The sequence below is a fragment of the Cryptomeria japonica genome, chromosome 8 (assembly GCF_030272615.1).
Source record: "Cryptomeria japonica chromosome 8, Sugi_1.0, whole genome shotgun sequence".
In the NCBI taxonomy this organism is placed as follows: domain Eukaryota; kingdom Viridiplantae; phylum Streptophyta; class Pinopsida; order Cupressales; family Cupressaceae; genus Cryptomeria; species Cryptomeria japonica.
The window spans coordinates 706031669-706046546 of NC_081412.1; the positions used below are offsets into that span (position 1 = coordinate 706031669).

A 14878-nucleotide genomic window follows, 5' to 3' on the forward strand; every position below is an offset into this window, starting at 1 on the left:
CCATTCTTGGCAGAGGGATCGAGGTCGAGACAGATGTGGATATGCAGGAACTTGAGGATAGAATCAAGATCATCTTTCGCAAGGACGCAGATATTACAGATGAACAGTATGATCAGATGTTTGCCACCATGCTCCTGATTGATAGAACGAAGGAACTTGAACCTTCATGGGACGCAGCTCTTCTAGATGCATTCGATCAGGGCATCCACTTAGAGGAGAGTATGAAGAATCTTCCCGAGATTCCAATCACAGAAATCGAAGGAATCGTGACAAAATTCATTGCATATGCTAAGAAAGAGAATTGGAAAGGGAATAAGATTCTAGATGAAAGGTTGTTACAGATGACATGACATCTTATTTCTCATTGGTTGATACCTCCTAGGTTTTTGTGCCGAATTTAATATTTGGCTATGTATTTAATATTGTTCAGTAAAAAGGAGGTCATTTGTAACAAACCCTAATTAGGGTTTAGGTGTCATGATCTTGTCCGTTGATTTACTTTCAATCTGGACCTTTCATTGTAACTGGGGATGCTATTTATACCCCCATTTTTCATTTCAATAGTTAATAGTGTAATAGAGGAATAGAGTAATAGTCAATAGTTGATGTAAGAGAGATTAGAGTTAGAAGCAATTTTATTTTGTAGCAAGATTGAGTTTTGAAGAGAGACATTCAAGCAATTGTTGTACATGATGACTTGGAAATCAATAAAATATTGAAGTTATGGTGTTTTGTTGCAAATTTCTTGAGTTATCTTCATGGTTGTTTGATCTACTTGAATCGTGCTCAATCAAAGTAGTTTGTTAAATTTGAAGGACAAAGTGTGAGATTTGATATTTGGTAGGATTCGTAATCCAAACCACTAGCTTCTTGCTGATTGTAGGAACGCCTTGCGTGGTCGACTGGAGAATACTTTGAGTCCCTTAATCTTCAATCATTATTGTATCTTGGATATGTACCTTCGTAGTAGTGTCCTTGATCTTTGATGTATTGAGTATCATTTTATTACCTTAGAAGATCGCACTAATTTCAATTGAGTTGTTATCTTATGGCAAAATTGAAGTTGGTTGAATCTTGCCAAGTCTCTTCCATACTAAGTCATTCATAGGGTTAGGCTAGATTAGACCTCTTTTAAACCCTACTCCTTTTGCTATTTTTTGAAAGTTTCCTTAGTTTAGAAAATCTTTGAACTTTTGGAATACGTAAGGCCCCTTGGAGGAAACAGCAAATCACATCATACCACTAAAAGCTTGTCCACACGTAGAGACCCTACTAAAAGAACCTTGGAGTCCACCTAACTAATCCTTTCTGCAGATCTTCAGCAGTTAGAGACTATTTTCTCAAGAGAGGATAAGATGCCTATTGGTATTTTATTCTGTGTATGATTGTGTATAAAATACACGTCAACACATACCTGATATGGAAAGTTATTTATATTCATTTCTGCAAATACTATTCTTATCAAATATAGGAGAGAATGTTGCCAGTTCAATTTTGTAGGTCCAAGTTTAATTGCATACACCATATCAATGCCATAGGCAAGGAAATCAGTTCCACAACCACAAATCTAAACTAAAGCAAAGTAAAGTTGGTTTGTAGAGTCTGAGGCATTCATCTTGACAAGGCCCTATTGTCCAGAACACTAGTGAATTGATTTTCGGCATCTTCAGCAATGTATTCTTCCATCTGAAATCCAACTATTTCAATTCTGTAATTTTAACTCTGCATTTATCGTTCCAGTCTCAGCCCTATAAATCCTAAGGTTTGTTACTGTTTAAATATTTTCCCTATTATTATTTATGTAAGGGGTGTTATTTCCCCTTATGAAGATAAAGTCATAAGTCAAGTAGTATAGAAGAATGAAAACACAAGCTACTGAATGCAAAATAGAAGAGTTTGACAATGTAAGATAAGTTCTAGCCCTTCCTCCCTATACTTCACTATTCTACATACATTTTGGTCAATCATAAGCTGTATTCTACAAACCACAACAACCAAGGTACGAACCATGTAACCAAAAAGGTAATTAAAGTACAATACACTTGTCCACACATGTAAGTATATAAAATCATATTCAACCACATTTCTGTAACAAAACATGACAAATTATTACATTCGAGCTGACTACAAAAAAGGTTGAAACTAAGGTTATGGTCCCATGGAGAGGGTTAGCGAAAATTTCTAAGCAGGTGCTTTTGAGGAAAATTTGGAGTATTTTAAAAGTAAGGGGTTCCATGAATTTTGAAATTATATTCTGCTAAGAAATTTTAAGTAGAAATGAGATTATTTAGCTGAGAAATTATAGCAAGTATATGGTAATACAAATTAGAATTTTAAAAAATGTCATGCAAGCTGCCACATACACATATAAGTGCCTAAGATAATAGAGGAAAATTTCAGCCCACCTTCCCAATACTGGCTTAAAATTTGCATCTATATATGTTGTGCTCCTATTTTGTATAGAAAGATTCATTTTAATCTTGTAGCTACATATTTTTCAATTCTATAGGACTGCCCTCAAAGTAAAAGTAGAAGCACAAGCCCCCTCCATGGTACCACAGCAACCAAAAAGGAAAAACATATCATTTGAAAGATGGGTTATGAAATGAAGTACGGTAATATAGAAATGAAGTATGTCCAAGCACATCAGGTTCCCCACTAGCACCAATTATGCCCTAAATAGACATAATTGATTCTTAAAAGGACTAATTATATGGTTAAATACTAAACAGTAAGCACCCCTGGATTAAGCTTAGCTAATGCCTAATCTATAGAAAAAGTCAACATTTTCCATTGATTACATATCTTACACTAGGGAAGCTCCATATATGCTTATAAATTAGAATCCATCTCCCGTACACAACTATCTTTCATGGATGAATCCACCTATTATTTCCTCAGGTCAGCTTTTCTCCTTTCACAAGAGTAAAACGCTTCCCATTGGCACCCTCTGTATTGCAATGCTTCTTAAATCCTCTTCTTATCTAATTGCAAGTGAATCAAATCGAATAAAAAATTTCTGTTTCTGAAATTCATCATTGTCTTCTGCAAATCTCTGTCATTATTTGTTATTGCTCTTCTGGAGCATAACAGAGCAGAATATAAAAGTTCTTTAGGTTACATAATCTGTTGAGGCCCTTATTCTAGAGGTAAACAAGAAACTAAAAGAAAAACTGCATTTTGTAAGAATCCTTTCAATGACATTAACTTGGAAAAACCTGATGCCAAAAAATGTTTGCACATGAAAACTTCTAGATTGAACTTCAGTTTAACAAACAAAACCACAGAACTTGACAAATTAATGTACTTGATGAGTTTCATCAACTCTATATGCATATATGTGACAAAATTCATCAATTAAGACTTTATAAAAAAATATAGAAATTGTTTTAACAGACTTACATTACGCTGCCATAAGGCAAACCATATGGCTCCTACAGAACCAAATGAATAGAAGACTGATGCCCAACCAAACTTTTGGATCAACAGTGGGGAGAAGGCCAAGCCTTTTACCGAACCAAGGTACATCCCACTATATACTAGTGCTAATGATCTGCTTCTTTCTTTTACAGGGACCCACTTTGAAAGCATATTATTCATAGAAGGCATAGCAACACCCTGCAGAGAAGCATTACTGTCAGATTGGGAAAAAAGGATCTTTTGAAGTAATTTAGTTAAAAAGATTAAAAGAAATGCATAGAAACATGCAAAGAAGAATGCTTTTGACACTCCGTAGTAGCACAACAGTGACATTAGCAGAAAAATCAGTAAATACAAATACCAATGCAGCTCAAGAAACAAGAAGTCTAATAATATCAACAGATTATAATTCAGCATGATGATCTGATTCTATAAAGATAATTAATTTACATGATTTCTTTAATAAAGAAGGAAATTACAGAAAAGTAAAAAATACCATACAGTGGCTCAAACAGAAAAATAATTGAGAGAAAAACAATAATAGGTGAGCCCTAAATGAGAAAAATGAAAACATAATTGTTGTGACATTTTCACACATCGCCCCATTGCAAATGGGGACCCCCTACTTTTTAGGTCCTCTCAGTCTTTTCGCAGTAGTATATTTGGTCTCCTCGGTTTGCAACTGTTTTGGGGTTCATTTGATCGAGTCTGCAGCTTGTTTGAGTGAATTTGGTTAAGTTTAAAGCTTCTTTTGTCTGTTTTAGGGTTTTGATCTTTAGACTCGAATTTGAGGCCTTTCTTTTAGTGTTTTTAAAAAACAGAGTGTTGCATTAGAATCAAGAACCTACAAGTGAAATTTGAGTAAATTCTAAGCAACTTTCTAATTTTAGAAAGTTCTATTTTTTAGGGATTTCACTGAGGATTGGTCTAATTTTTCCAAAAATCCAACTTACTATTTTTAATAAGTTTCTATTTTTAGTAGGTGTCTTTGCATCTCGTTTTGCCCTAACCCAGACATCTTGAAACACTTTCTATTTTTGGAAAGTCTATTTGTGGCAAGATCTCGCAGACAGACACTGAAGACTGGGCATTCCTGAACAATCCTAAATCCAGAAAAGTAAAAAAAGTAGGCTAAACGGATCAAAAAATGGCTAAGTGTGGGAATCAGTCCAAGAGTGGAAAGCTTGAAAAATCATGTAAGTCTGGAAATTCACATCAATTCTCAAAAATGGCATTCTAGTCTGGAAATGATCGAAACTGGCAAATTCTGCAAGGAGAAAGTGTCAAATTCCTCCACCTAGTCAATTCAATGCCCTAGTCTGAGGATGGGCACTAAAATCAATAAGTCATGGAAAGATGAAAATCATGAAAATTCCTCCATGAAGTGGAATCAATGCCCAAGTGTTGAGGAGGGATCCAAAATGACTAAGGCATGGAAATCACAAATTTCCTCCACAAAGTGGAATTAGCACCTAAGTCAAGGAATTCAAAATTTTGCAAGGCAAAGGGGAAATTGAAGGTCAAGGATGGAATGAAAAAACAAAAATTTTCCCCTCGAGAAAATTTTTGAAAAATCCATTTTCAGCCTGTTGTCCTCATTTTTGTTTCCAATAATGAAGGACCACTACATGAATTTTTTGTGAAAAAATGAAAAAATTTACTCTATGGCACGCTTCCCGAGGCAGAATTTTGACTAATCCTTGGACTGGCTTAATCCTCAGTCCATCCTCGAACTGCGTTTTGAATTTCGTCGAATTCTGGGTTCGTTTGCTATGTCTTTCCTTCAATTTCGGGTTTTAAAATCTTGACTGCAGGTGGAGAATTTTCTTCAAACTGCAAGTTTTAATGATATTCATTGTTTTGGTCTTTGTAGGGGAATTTTTGACTTATTACATGTGCACTTTTATTTAAAAGATGTTACTTGTAATTTGTTTTAAATTTCCCCTTTGTTGTTTTTATCTTTTTTATTGGTTTTTGGTCTTGTTTAGTTAAAATAGGGATTTTTTGGCTCAATTACAAGTAAACTTGCAGTTTGGTCTAAAAACCCCTACTTTAATGGTTTTTACATGTAATAGGGATTTTAAATCCCCATTACATATGTGCAAGCATTTCTAACTTGTTGTAGGGATTTAATTTCCCTCTTACAAGCAATTAAAACTTGTATTCTTCTCCAAAAAACCCGATTTTGCCTTGCAAGTGCATTTTTGACAATTTTAAACTCGTCATTTGTCTAAAAAATCCCAATTTTGGCTTGGTAAGTGAAAAAGTCAATTTTAAAACTTGCTATTTGGCTTAAAAATCCCGATTCTGCCTTGTAAGTGGAAAAAGTGAAATTGAAACTTGTTATTCTTTTCCAAAAACCCAATTTTCATTCCCTTACGCAAAATCGAACTTGTCATTTATTCCAAAAAACCCGAATTGCAAGGAAAAAATGGTTTTTGAACATTTCAAGGCAATTTTTGTGGAGAAATTGTTGGAGGAGGAAGGCGTTTTGACTTGCATCCTATTTTCATGCATTCTTGGACACCTTTCACACCATATGGAGGTTGCATTGACTGGTTTTTCGCCCTAAATCAGCAATCACGTTTTTCTTTAATGCCACATTTTGGTTGATTAAATCTCCAACAAGCTGCAATCTCCTAAATCATTTGCCCTCTCTCACCTAGGCGTGGAGTTTGGGAGGAGTTTTGAGCTATTTAATGATGCCGTTGAAGATGCTTTTGGTGGCCACGTTTTTCTCCACGTGATTCCTTTGGCTGCGTTTTGCAAAGACTTGACACCATTTCTTCTACTCCTCCTTAGGCGTTTTGCTATAACCCTCTTGGGTGTGCTCTCTCATTGGCATTTTGGCCCTCCAAATTTGGGATTGCTGCTACATTTATCAGTTTGGGGCATTTTTGCAAAAACGTGTTAAGGGTTTGGCATTGCGGATTACTTCTATTTTTTGGTCTTCCTTCTTTCCAAAAATTGGTTGCATTTTTGGAGAAGCTTTTGCATTTTCAAGAAAGGTATGTTCTCTTTCCTTTCTTTCCTTCTTTTTGTTATTTTCTTCCTCTCCTAGTTTTCTTTCTTAGTTGCATTTTTGGCATGTGTTGTTCTTCCCCCAAAAATCGGTTTTTGTGAGAGAAATCTTCCCTCGGTATGCAATTTTTGAATTGCATTGTTCTTCCCATATTTTCCCTCTTTACTTGTATTCGAGATTTTTAATCTCGATTACAAGTTCGCTGGAAATTCTTGTTCTTCCCCTACGGTTAAGGAATTTAACCATTTTTGGTTGAAATTCCAAGTTGAAAAGTGTGAAATACCCCTCCCTTGCAAATTCGGGTTTTGAAAACCGGATTACATGTTGAAGAGTTCTTCCCATTTTCATGAAAATGACTTTCCCGGATTTTCCTTTTTCTATCCATTCATGTTCCCCATATCCGTACTTTCCATTTCCGTCATTTCCCGCAAGTCAAAATCTCATTTTTCGTCCATTTCTCCATTTGCGAATTTACAAGTGTACTTGTATTCGGGTTTTAAAACCTCGATTTCATGTATGTCCTTTCGAACTTGTATACTTGCGAAAATTCCCCCAAGATCCGAAATTGGTCAAAGTCAAGATTTTCCCATTTCCATATATTTCCCCTCTTCCTCTCACGAAATTGTGAAGTTCTAGAATCGAAGTTTTACCCATTTGGAGAAGGAAGAATGATATTTGCAGCTGACTATGATGTTGCCTTAACTCTTTTAAGTCTTCATCACAGTATTCCAGGTTCACAATCAATGTCAGATTTGCCGGCATCTCCAACTCCAAAGAAGATGAAATACAAATATGACAAATACCAGAACGAGGTTGCACCTTCCCAGGTTTCTTCTCCTTTGGATCGCATCAAAGACACGGAAATAGGGCACGTTGATATGTTGGAATTCGTCAAAAGGGTAGAAGATCCACAGGATAATAACTTGCAGCGACTGTTGGACAGCCATATCCACCATGCATCTTCTTTCCCGGTGGCTGCCCTAGAACCTGAGTTCATTCTTGCATGCACCCATCATTTTGACAAAAAGTCGAGAGTCATCAAAAATGATGATGGCGAAGCTATAATCCATCTTGATGCAGATACAATCGAGAAAGTCTTCAGAATACCTCCTGCACCTGTTTATATGGAAATCTCCAAAGAAAGTGCAGCAGAGTATTATGTGAAGAGGGAAAAAGATTGCAAGCGACACATCAATAGGTGGATCCAAGAGCCACGAGCCTCCTTCTCAAGGTGGGCGAAGTTGTACCGCTGCGATTTCAAATGGGAGATAGGAGACACCATCACTCTTCTCAGCAGGATGATGGGCCTTGAGCATTCCAATGTCTTTGAGCCATGGCTGTACCAGTTCATCATGTTCATATGGCAGTCTCATCACATTTCATGGGGAGAAGTCATCAGCGATGCCTTGCGCGAACAACTTGTAGTAGTTCCTACCACCATGACCTTTTTCATAAATTCATATTTGGTATATTTGGCAGCATCACTTAGACACTTTCCAGGTCTTTCTACCAAGGGTGATCGCTCATTTATACCAGTTTGGGAATATTATGACCAGTTGCCATTGAGACCCAGCAGACTGCATTTCAAAAGAGTCCAAGATGCATTCTTCAGATATTTCATGTGTCAGTTTGATAGAAATCTCAGGAACAAGAGAGTATCAGATGAGGCATGGGATAAGGTGTGTGAATATGGATGTTTGTTTCTGCAATTTCCCACCTTCACCTATATGAGGATCGGATGCTATGATGGTCAACCATACATGCTTCCCAGATACCCAACTGATAAGATCATTCTTATGGAGTTGGGAAGACAGATCATGGCTGTTCACACTTTTCAATCTGCTAGGCACAAGGATGGAATGGGGATCTCTACCACAAACCCATTGAAAATCGGTCGGTATTCCCTTGTCACATTTGTGAAGGCTAAGGCCATGGAGACTGAATTGTAGGAAATCAAGCTCAAAAGGTTTAAACCTAGAGCTGATTTTGATTATAGGGGTATGAAGGAGAAGATCAAGAAATCCTTTGTGCATGTTCATCGCATTGAAGACATTTGGGTAGATCTTCGCATAGAAGCCGAAGTTCTGAAGATGGATTACTGCAGGCTCACTGTTGAGCAAATTGTTGATTTGAACTTGGCGGATATCCCACAAGGGATGATTGATGACGGGCATATACTTGATCCTGAATACATTTTACGGAGGGTTAAGGAAGCTCCACTTCCTTTGATCCAATGGTCACACAAGGAGTGCATATCCATCCTCGACAGATTTCAGCCTATCTTGGCCAACACCAATGCATGGCTGAAAGGTAATGTTGTTAGACTTATAAAAATCAAGGTTGGTAAAGAAGATGATTCTACGGGGCCTCTTGGATGGAAGTCTAAGATTCAGATTGACAATAAGGAGGGTGCTTCATCTTCGGGCACAAGGATCAAGTTGCGAGTCAGTCGTGTAGTAGTGCTTCCTCCTGAGGAGACAACTGTTCATGGGAAGGCAAAATCACAATTCCATGTACAGGTAATTGATCTGGATAATCTAGAAGAGGGGCAGCAATCTGATGATGCTCCCAAATCTCCAATTTTAGACTCGCCTCATGAGATCATTCCACCAATTTCCATTGAGACGCCTCTTTCTCCTCCTGATTTACTTGTGGATGAATCTCCTCAGAATGCAATTCCCATTTCAGCATACGAGCCATCTCCTGATCACCAACAAGAGAGTGTGTTGAAAGTTCCTGAGAATATTCCTACTTGCATCCAGTTATCAGAAAATGATACTTCCACTTCTGGTTTTGAAGAATTCATGAGGCAATCTTCATGCCCATTGGTAACTGAGCAAACCGTGGTCGCTGTCCAAACAGATACTCCCCCCAGGATGACCACGGTGATTCAAACAGAAATTGCTTCTCCTTTGCCTACAACTGCTACTGGAGGGGAGTTGATGACTTTGCCTCCATGGCTTAGTTCTTTCACCCCGAAAAGGAAGAAGCAAGAAATCTCACCTGATGCCTTTGACTATTAGCAACTGAAACAGTCCAGATCCAAAGTTGCTAAGAAGGCCAAGACTATCTCCAGAGTAACTGTTGATAGTAACAAGATGAAGGTAGCTAAAATTGTGGAGCCTATTGCAGATAAGCCACTTGATGAAATGTCAGCTACTGATTATAAGGTTACAAGGATAGAGTTGGGAAAACAGACGCATGAGGTCATTAAACATGATGCTCAGTTTTCTGTTGCTTCATTGCTGCAAAGGTGTGATGAGCTTCTAGCGAAGAAAGACAAGCTAGAAGAGGAAAACCGACAGCTTATGGCAGCCATTCATAAAATCACAAAACCTGCTGCTGAAAGGAGTAACTCCATAGGTTCTTCTGGTTCCCAAGAATCGATTCGTGGAGTGGAAAGGGCTGCTCAAAATGTACAAGCACTGGATTCCTGGGTTGATCAGCTTCATGATCTATGTGCACAGGTAATGAAAGAAATTTTCCAAATGATGTCTAAGTTGGAGACCATTGAGGAGAAACTGGATCAGACTTCTAAAACTTTCAAAAAGAATCTGGAAAGTGTTGAAAAAAGTTTGACAATCTGGCGTACCATGCCCCAACAACAGCTGAGTGTTCTACAAGAGCACGCCATCATCTCTTCCAAGGTCCTGTACTTGGAATTTGAAGAACTCCTGGAAAACAAGACCCTTGTTCTTAAATCCCTCATTGAGGAGATCGGTGATGCAAGGAGATTCTGGGGTGAATTTTTCCGAGATATTGTCTCACATTGTGAAAGGGCCTCTTGCAACATAGTAAGTCAGGATGGAGCGCTGATTCCAGAAGAAGAAGTTCTTGCTCATTTATAGATGAGGATTCATAATGAATGGAGGAGCGAACAATTCTCGGCCGCTTCAATTCAGACATTGATGAAACACCAAGTCTTTCTGCATGAAATCCAGTCTATCCTGGATAAAAACAATTCTACACTCCTCCGATGTCACGACACCATTGTGAAGACTATGGTTGTTGCCAAGAACACCCATAAACCAAATCCCGAGGAACTACAAACGAGCATCCAGAAATTTCAAGGATTTGTGTCTTCACAAAATGCAACTTAAGTGTTTTTCAACACTTAGTTGAATTTTCCCTCTTTTGTAATCTTTAGTTGTAATTTAGTTTTGACAAGTTACATGTAAAAATATTTTTTGTAAAAAGCAAGTTACACATTACTTGCACTTTTGTAATTACATGTAAGGCAACTACAAGTTGTGTCCAATTAGAACTGTAGTTGGAATAAGTCTTAGTTAGTTGGAATAACTCTTAGTTAGTTATTAAAGTCTCAGTTAGTTATTGAATGAGTCTTGGTGGTTGAGAGAATCTCTCAAGTTAGTTATGATCCTTCCACCTTTTTCTCAAGGCTCCTCTTCTATAAATACTTGAGGGGTCTATTGTAATTTTTATCTTTTGGAAAGCAAGCAAAAACTCTGCCAAATTTACAGCAAGAAGTCTTTGAGCTTATGTATGTGAATTGAAGGTTTTGAAGAATAATAGAGGATTACTCAAGTTTTGAGTCTTTGAGCTACATGTTTGAGTTTGAATCTTTTTATTTCTTCCATGCAAAGTGTTTCTAAAGGAGCTTAGTCCAATCTGATTTGAAGTCTTTGAGCTGCAAGTAGAGAAGATTAATTAAAATAGGAAAATCTCTAGAAGAAGCAGCAAGTCTTTGAGCTTGCGTCTGTTCTTGAGGAAAAATTACTGTTTGATAAGAAATAGCAGCAAGTCTTTGAGCTTGCATTAGTTCTTGTCTTTGTGTTGAAAGAATAGATCATTCCAATCTTTGAGCTGTTATCTTTTATTCGTTGTAAAATTTAGTATAGCAAAGGGTAGATAGGACTTCACATAATCAAGTCTTTGAGCTTGATATTGCTGTGCTGTCCCGTCCCAAAGGAAGTGACGGAAGTCTTTGCGCTTCCAGGAAACTTCATTTCCTTTCTCTCATTTCACTTGAAAGTGGTTACTGTTGTTCATATTCAATCGCTATTCTTTTCTGTGAAGAGAAAAAGATATTGTCTTTCTTGAAAAAAGAAAAAAGATTGCTGTCCCATCCTATTTTATTTCCAAAGTTGTAGTTAGATAGGGGGAGCCTTCCCTTAATTAGGAGAGTTTTTACTCATGTGCTGTGGTTGAAACCACAATTTTGTATATTTCCCCAAGTGTACAAAATTTTCAACCAACACAGCCATCAAAAATCATCCAAATTTCAAAAAGATGATAGATTAGGATTTGTTGGAGATTTTTCTCTCTCCTAGACCTTGGAACCTTGATTTAAAAATTTTCATAAAAAATAGGAAATGTGCAGAATTGATGAAAAATCTCCTCTACAGCAAGGAAACTTCAAAAAGATTCTTCATGGATCAAATTTTTCTCTCCTAAAGTTTTCTCTCTCTAGGGGTTTCTCGCCAAGTGACAGTCGGGTCAGCGCATGTTGAGTCAATGGAGCATCTTTTCCATGCAACCGTCGCGTGATGGCATAGTGGTGCATTCATTGCTGAAATATTTGACCATGGTGGCGGCTAATTCATTGCATGGCAGTCATCATACTTAATGCATGGTGGAGCATCTTTCGCATGTAACTATCATATTCAGAAGATGATAGATCATTTATTACACATTGGGCGAATTTGAAAGAAGTGGTGCATTTAATGCACAATGGATGCCATTTTGGGCACATAAAATTAATTGTATATGGGCATGATGGGTCATTAATTGCTGATTCCTACCTTGTTGCATCGTGTGGGGAATTTTTTGGGGAAAACCCTAATTAGGGTTTGCATGTGTCCTCAAGGCATGAAGCCTATATAAATGGGTGACACCCTTATTTGTAAAGGGAGGGATACTTGTATGAAATTATTGCGACAAGTTTTGAGATAATAACAGTGAAACATTGTTCTCTGATGGTGTCCACTTAAGTTATTTTTCTATGCATGCATGGTTTCAACTCCCTCACTTAGAGTAGTAGTAGTATAGTGCTTTGATTTCAATGGAGAATGTAATGGTGTTTGATGAATTCCCATGGTTCATACATTTTGCATCTTGCTGATTGTAAGTTGCAATGTAAAGTTAGCCTGAGCCTCCAAATTTGTGCTAAGTTCGATTATGAATAGTCATTTGGATTGCGCCGTGTTGGGTATTCAAATGCACTTTCTCAATATGAAAATCCTTCAACATCCTCAAAAGATTGCACCGGTACTTGCGGAGTTGTAGTTTATCTTGGCGAAGCAGAGCTTGGTTTTTTGTTTTTTTTATATTCACTATCGTGGAATCTGGAGGTGTCCTCGCCGAAGCGAGACTAATCCCCCAGTGTGTACGACCCGCTCACAAGGTAGCAACACACACAGAGTTAACACAGTCGGGGACTCGAACTCAAGACCATGGGGAGCATACCCACGCCTTAAGTTGCGATCCACGACCGGGCGAGCTAGGGCCGAAGCCCTAGCTTGGTTTATTTGGAATTTGTCGACTAGAGTACTATCTGTTGAGATCATTGCCCTTAGGAGTAGATCTCGATCCTTCTAAACTGTTTCCCCTTTATTTTTAGTTCATTTTAGTTCGTTCAAAGCAGAAGCATCACAAAATCGCTATATCTGATGATGGGGTTCCAATCATGGCAAAGAAGGAAAGAATGATCCAAATGCAAGACCCCTTGGATTACCAGCAATCACATCAACCAACTGAGTCACATTCCTAGCATAAAGGAACCTTGGAGTCGATTTTCTGAACTTTCTGCAATCTTAGCATGCAATCGTACTTTGATCAAGAGAGAGTGAAGTGACCGTTGGAAACTTTATTCTATGTTAGACATTGTCCTAAAAAACATGTCAACAAAATTGGCACTAGGTGTTAGGACCCGGAGGCAACTGAGAGAGGGGGGGGGGGGGGGGGGGGGAATCAATTGTCTATTAATTTCAACCCAAATATAACTTAACCAAACTTAGTGCTTAATACCAGTAAACCAAACTTTATGCCGGTTGACAATTTAATAGTTAATTGCAATACCAGTAAAGTTTAATGCATGAAACAGAAAGACAAATAACATACACAACACATAACACAGAGATTTGTGCATGGAAATCTTGTAAGGGGAAAAACCACGGTGGGAAACCTTACCCACAATCAAATGATACTACTGCAGATAGTATGTGTGTAGAATATGGGGTCTGCACATGCAGAAAGGCCAACTGCCTAGAGCTCACTGCTCAATCACAAAATGAGAGTCACACTGACTACAATTGGATGATTAAATCTAATGATAATGTACTGCTCAAACTAGCATCTTCATATGTTGGATTCAGTACCGGTTAAGCTCTGCTTGTCTTCTTCAAACCTTCCTTGAATCTTCAAATGATGTCTATGTGTATAGCTCTACTTATATTCACATATATTTCTTTACAATCCTTTTTCACTACCTACTACATAATCTCACAAATGAGATCTTACATATATACCAAAACCTAAGACCAAATGTGTAGGTTGGCTTACAAAGAATATTACAATTAAATCAATTACAAATGAATCAATATGCGATGCATCATGTCGGCTCAATGCATTTACAACAATAACAAATCATCTCCATAACATGTCGTGCTGATCTGGAATAGATAACGCTTGCCGGTCCATAACCTAGACCTATTTGCCGGTAACAACAAATATGCAAACCCAATTAGACCAATAACCAAATCACCAAAACCAAGTGTCCAAACAATGTCTTCGACATAACCAAGTAATATCCAAATGATAACAGATCATCCTCAGTGCCGGTGAACATTATAACCTGCTGGTGAACCAGATACCAGTGACTATACATGTCATTGAATCATGTCGGTGAACATAACCAAAGATCTCCAAGCGCTGATAGGTGTTGATAAATGTTGACATCAATGACAAAACCAGTGCAACACATCCAAAATACCAACACTAGGAGGGCTAACATCAGATCATTCATTTTCACAAGTGCAAAAATTCAAGTTGGCCAGAACCAGTACGAGGTTTTAAGTGTCAAATCAAAGATATGATAGATCTTTTATATGTCAAAAAATCCAAAAAAAAAGTGAAAAATCTAAAATCCAAAAAAAAAATCAGAAAATAGAAAATCAAAATAAGATTTCTCAATGGATGGGCGACCGTTTCATATTTCTTACTGCCAAGACAATCTCCTTGTGGACATCACTCAGATTCAAGAAGATTTGAATGCACAATTGCACCCCAAGAATGTCTCAATTTTCCTTACCAAGGAGGTGCCGGATTCATGAAACCACCAAGCATGATGAGATAAATTGCTTGACATTCTTGTCAAGGATAGAATTGGTTCTACAAGGGAGGATTTCGGAATTGTGCATAAGGCCCAATGATGATTGCAATGGAAATGATCCTTTCTGGAGATTCAAGTTGCCAATT

General features: G+C 37.6%; 1 protein-coding gene across 7 annotated transcripts in view; it reads right to left on the reverse strand.

Annotated features, from left to right (window-relative positions):
- The window catches only part of LOC131064714 (ascorbate transporter, chloroplastic), a 151578-nt gene that overhangs the window by 59234 nt on the left and 77466 nt on the right, over positions 1-14878 (reverse strand). For all 7 annotated transcript variants that reach the window (XR_009111312.2, XR_009111310.2, XR_009111309.2 and 4 more), the window contains exon 5: positions 3403-3618. Coding sequence is in view for 3 of the 7 variants with exons in the window: in XM_057998956.2 (XP_057854939.2) it covers positions 3403-3618 (216 nt within the window). In the remaining 4 variants the exon portion in view is untranslated. The remainder of the gene's footprint in view (positions 1-3402; positions 3619-14878) is intronic.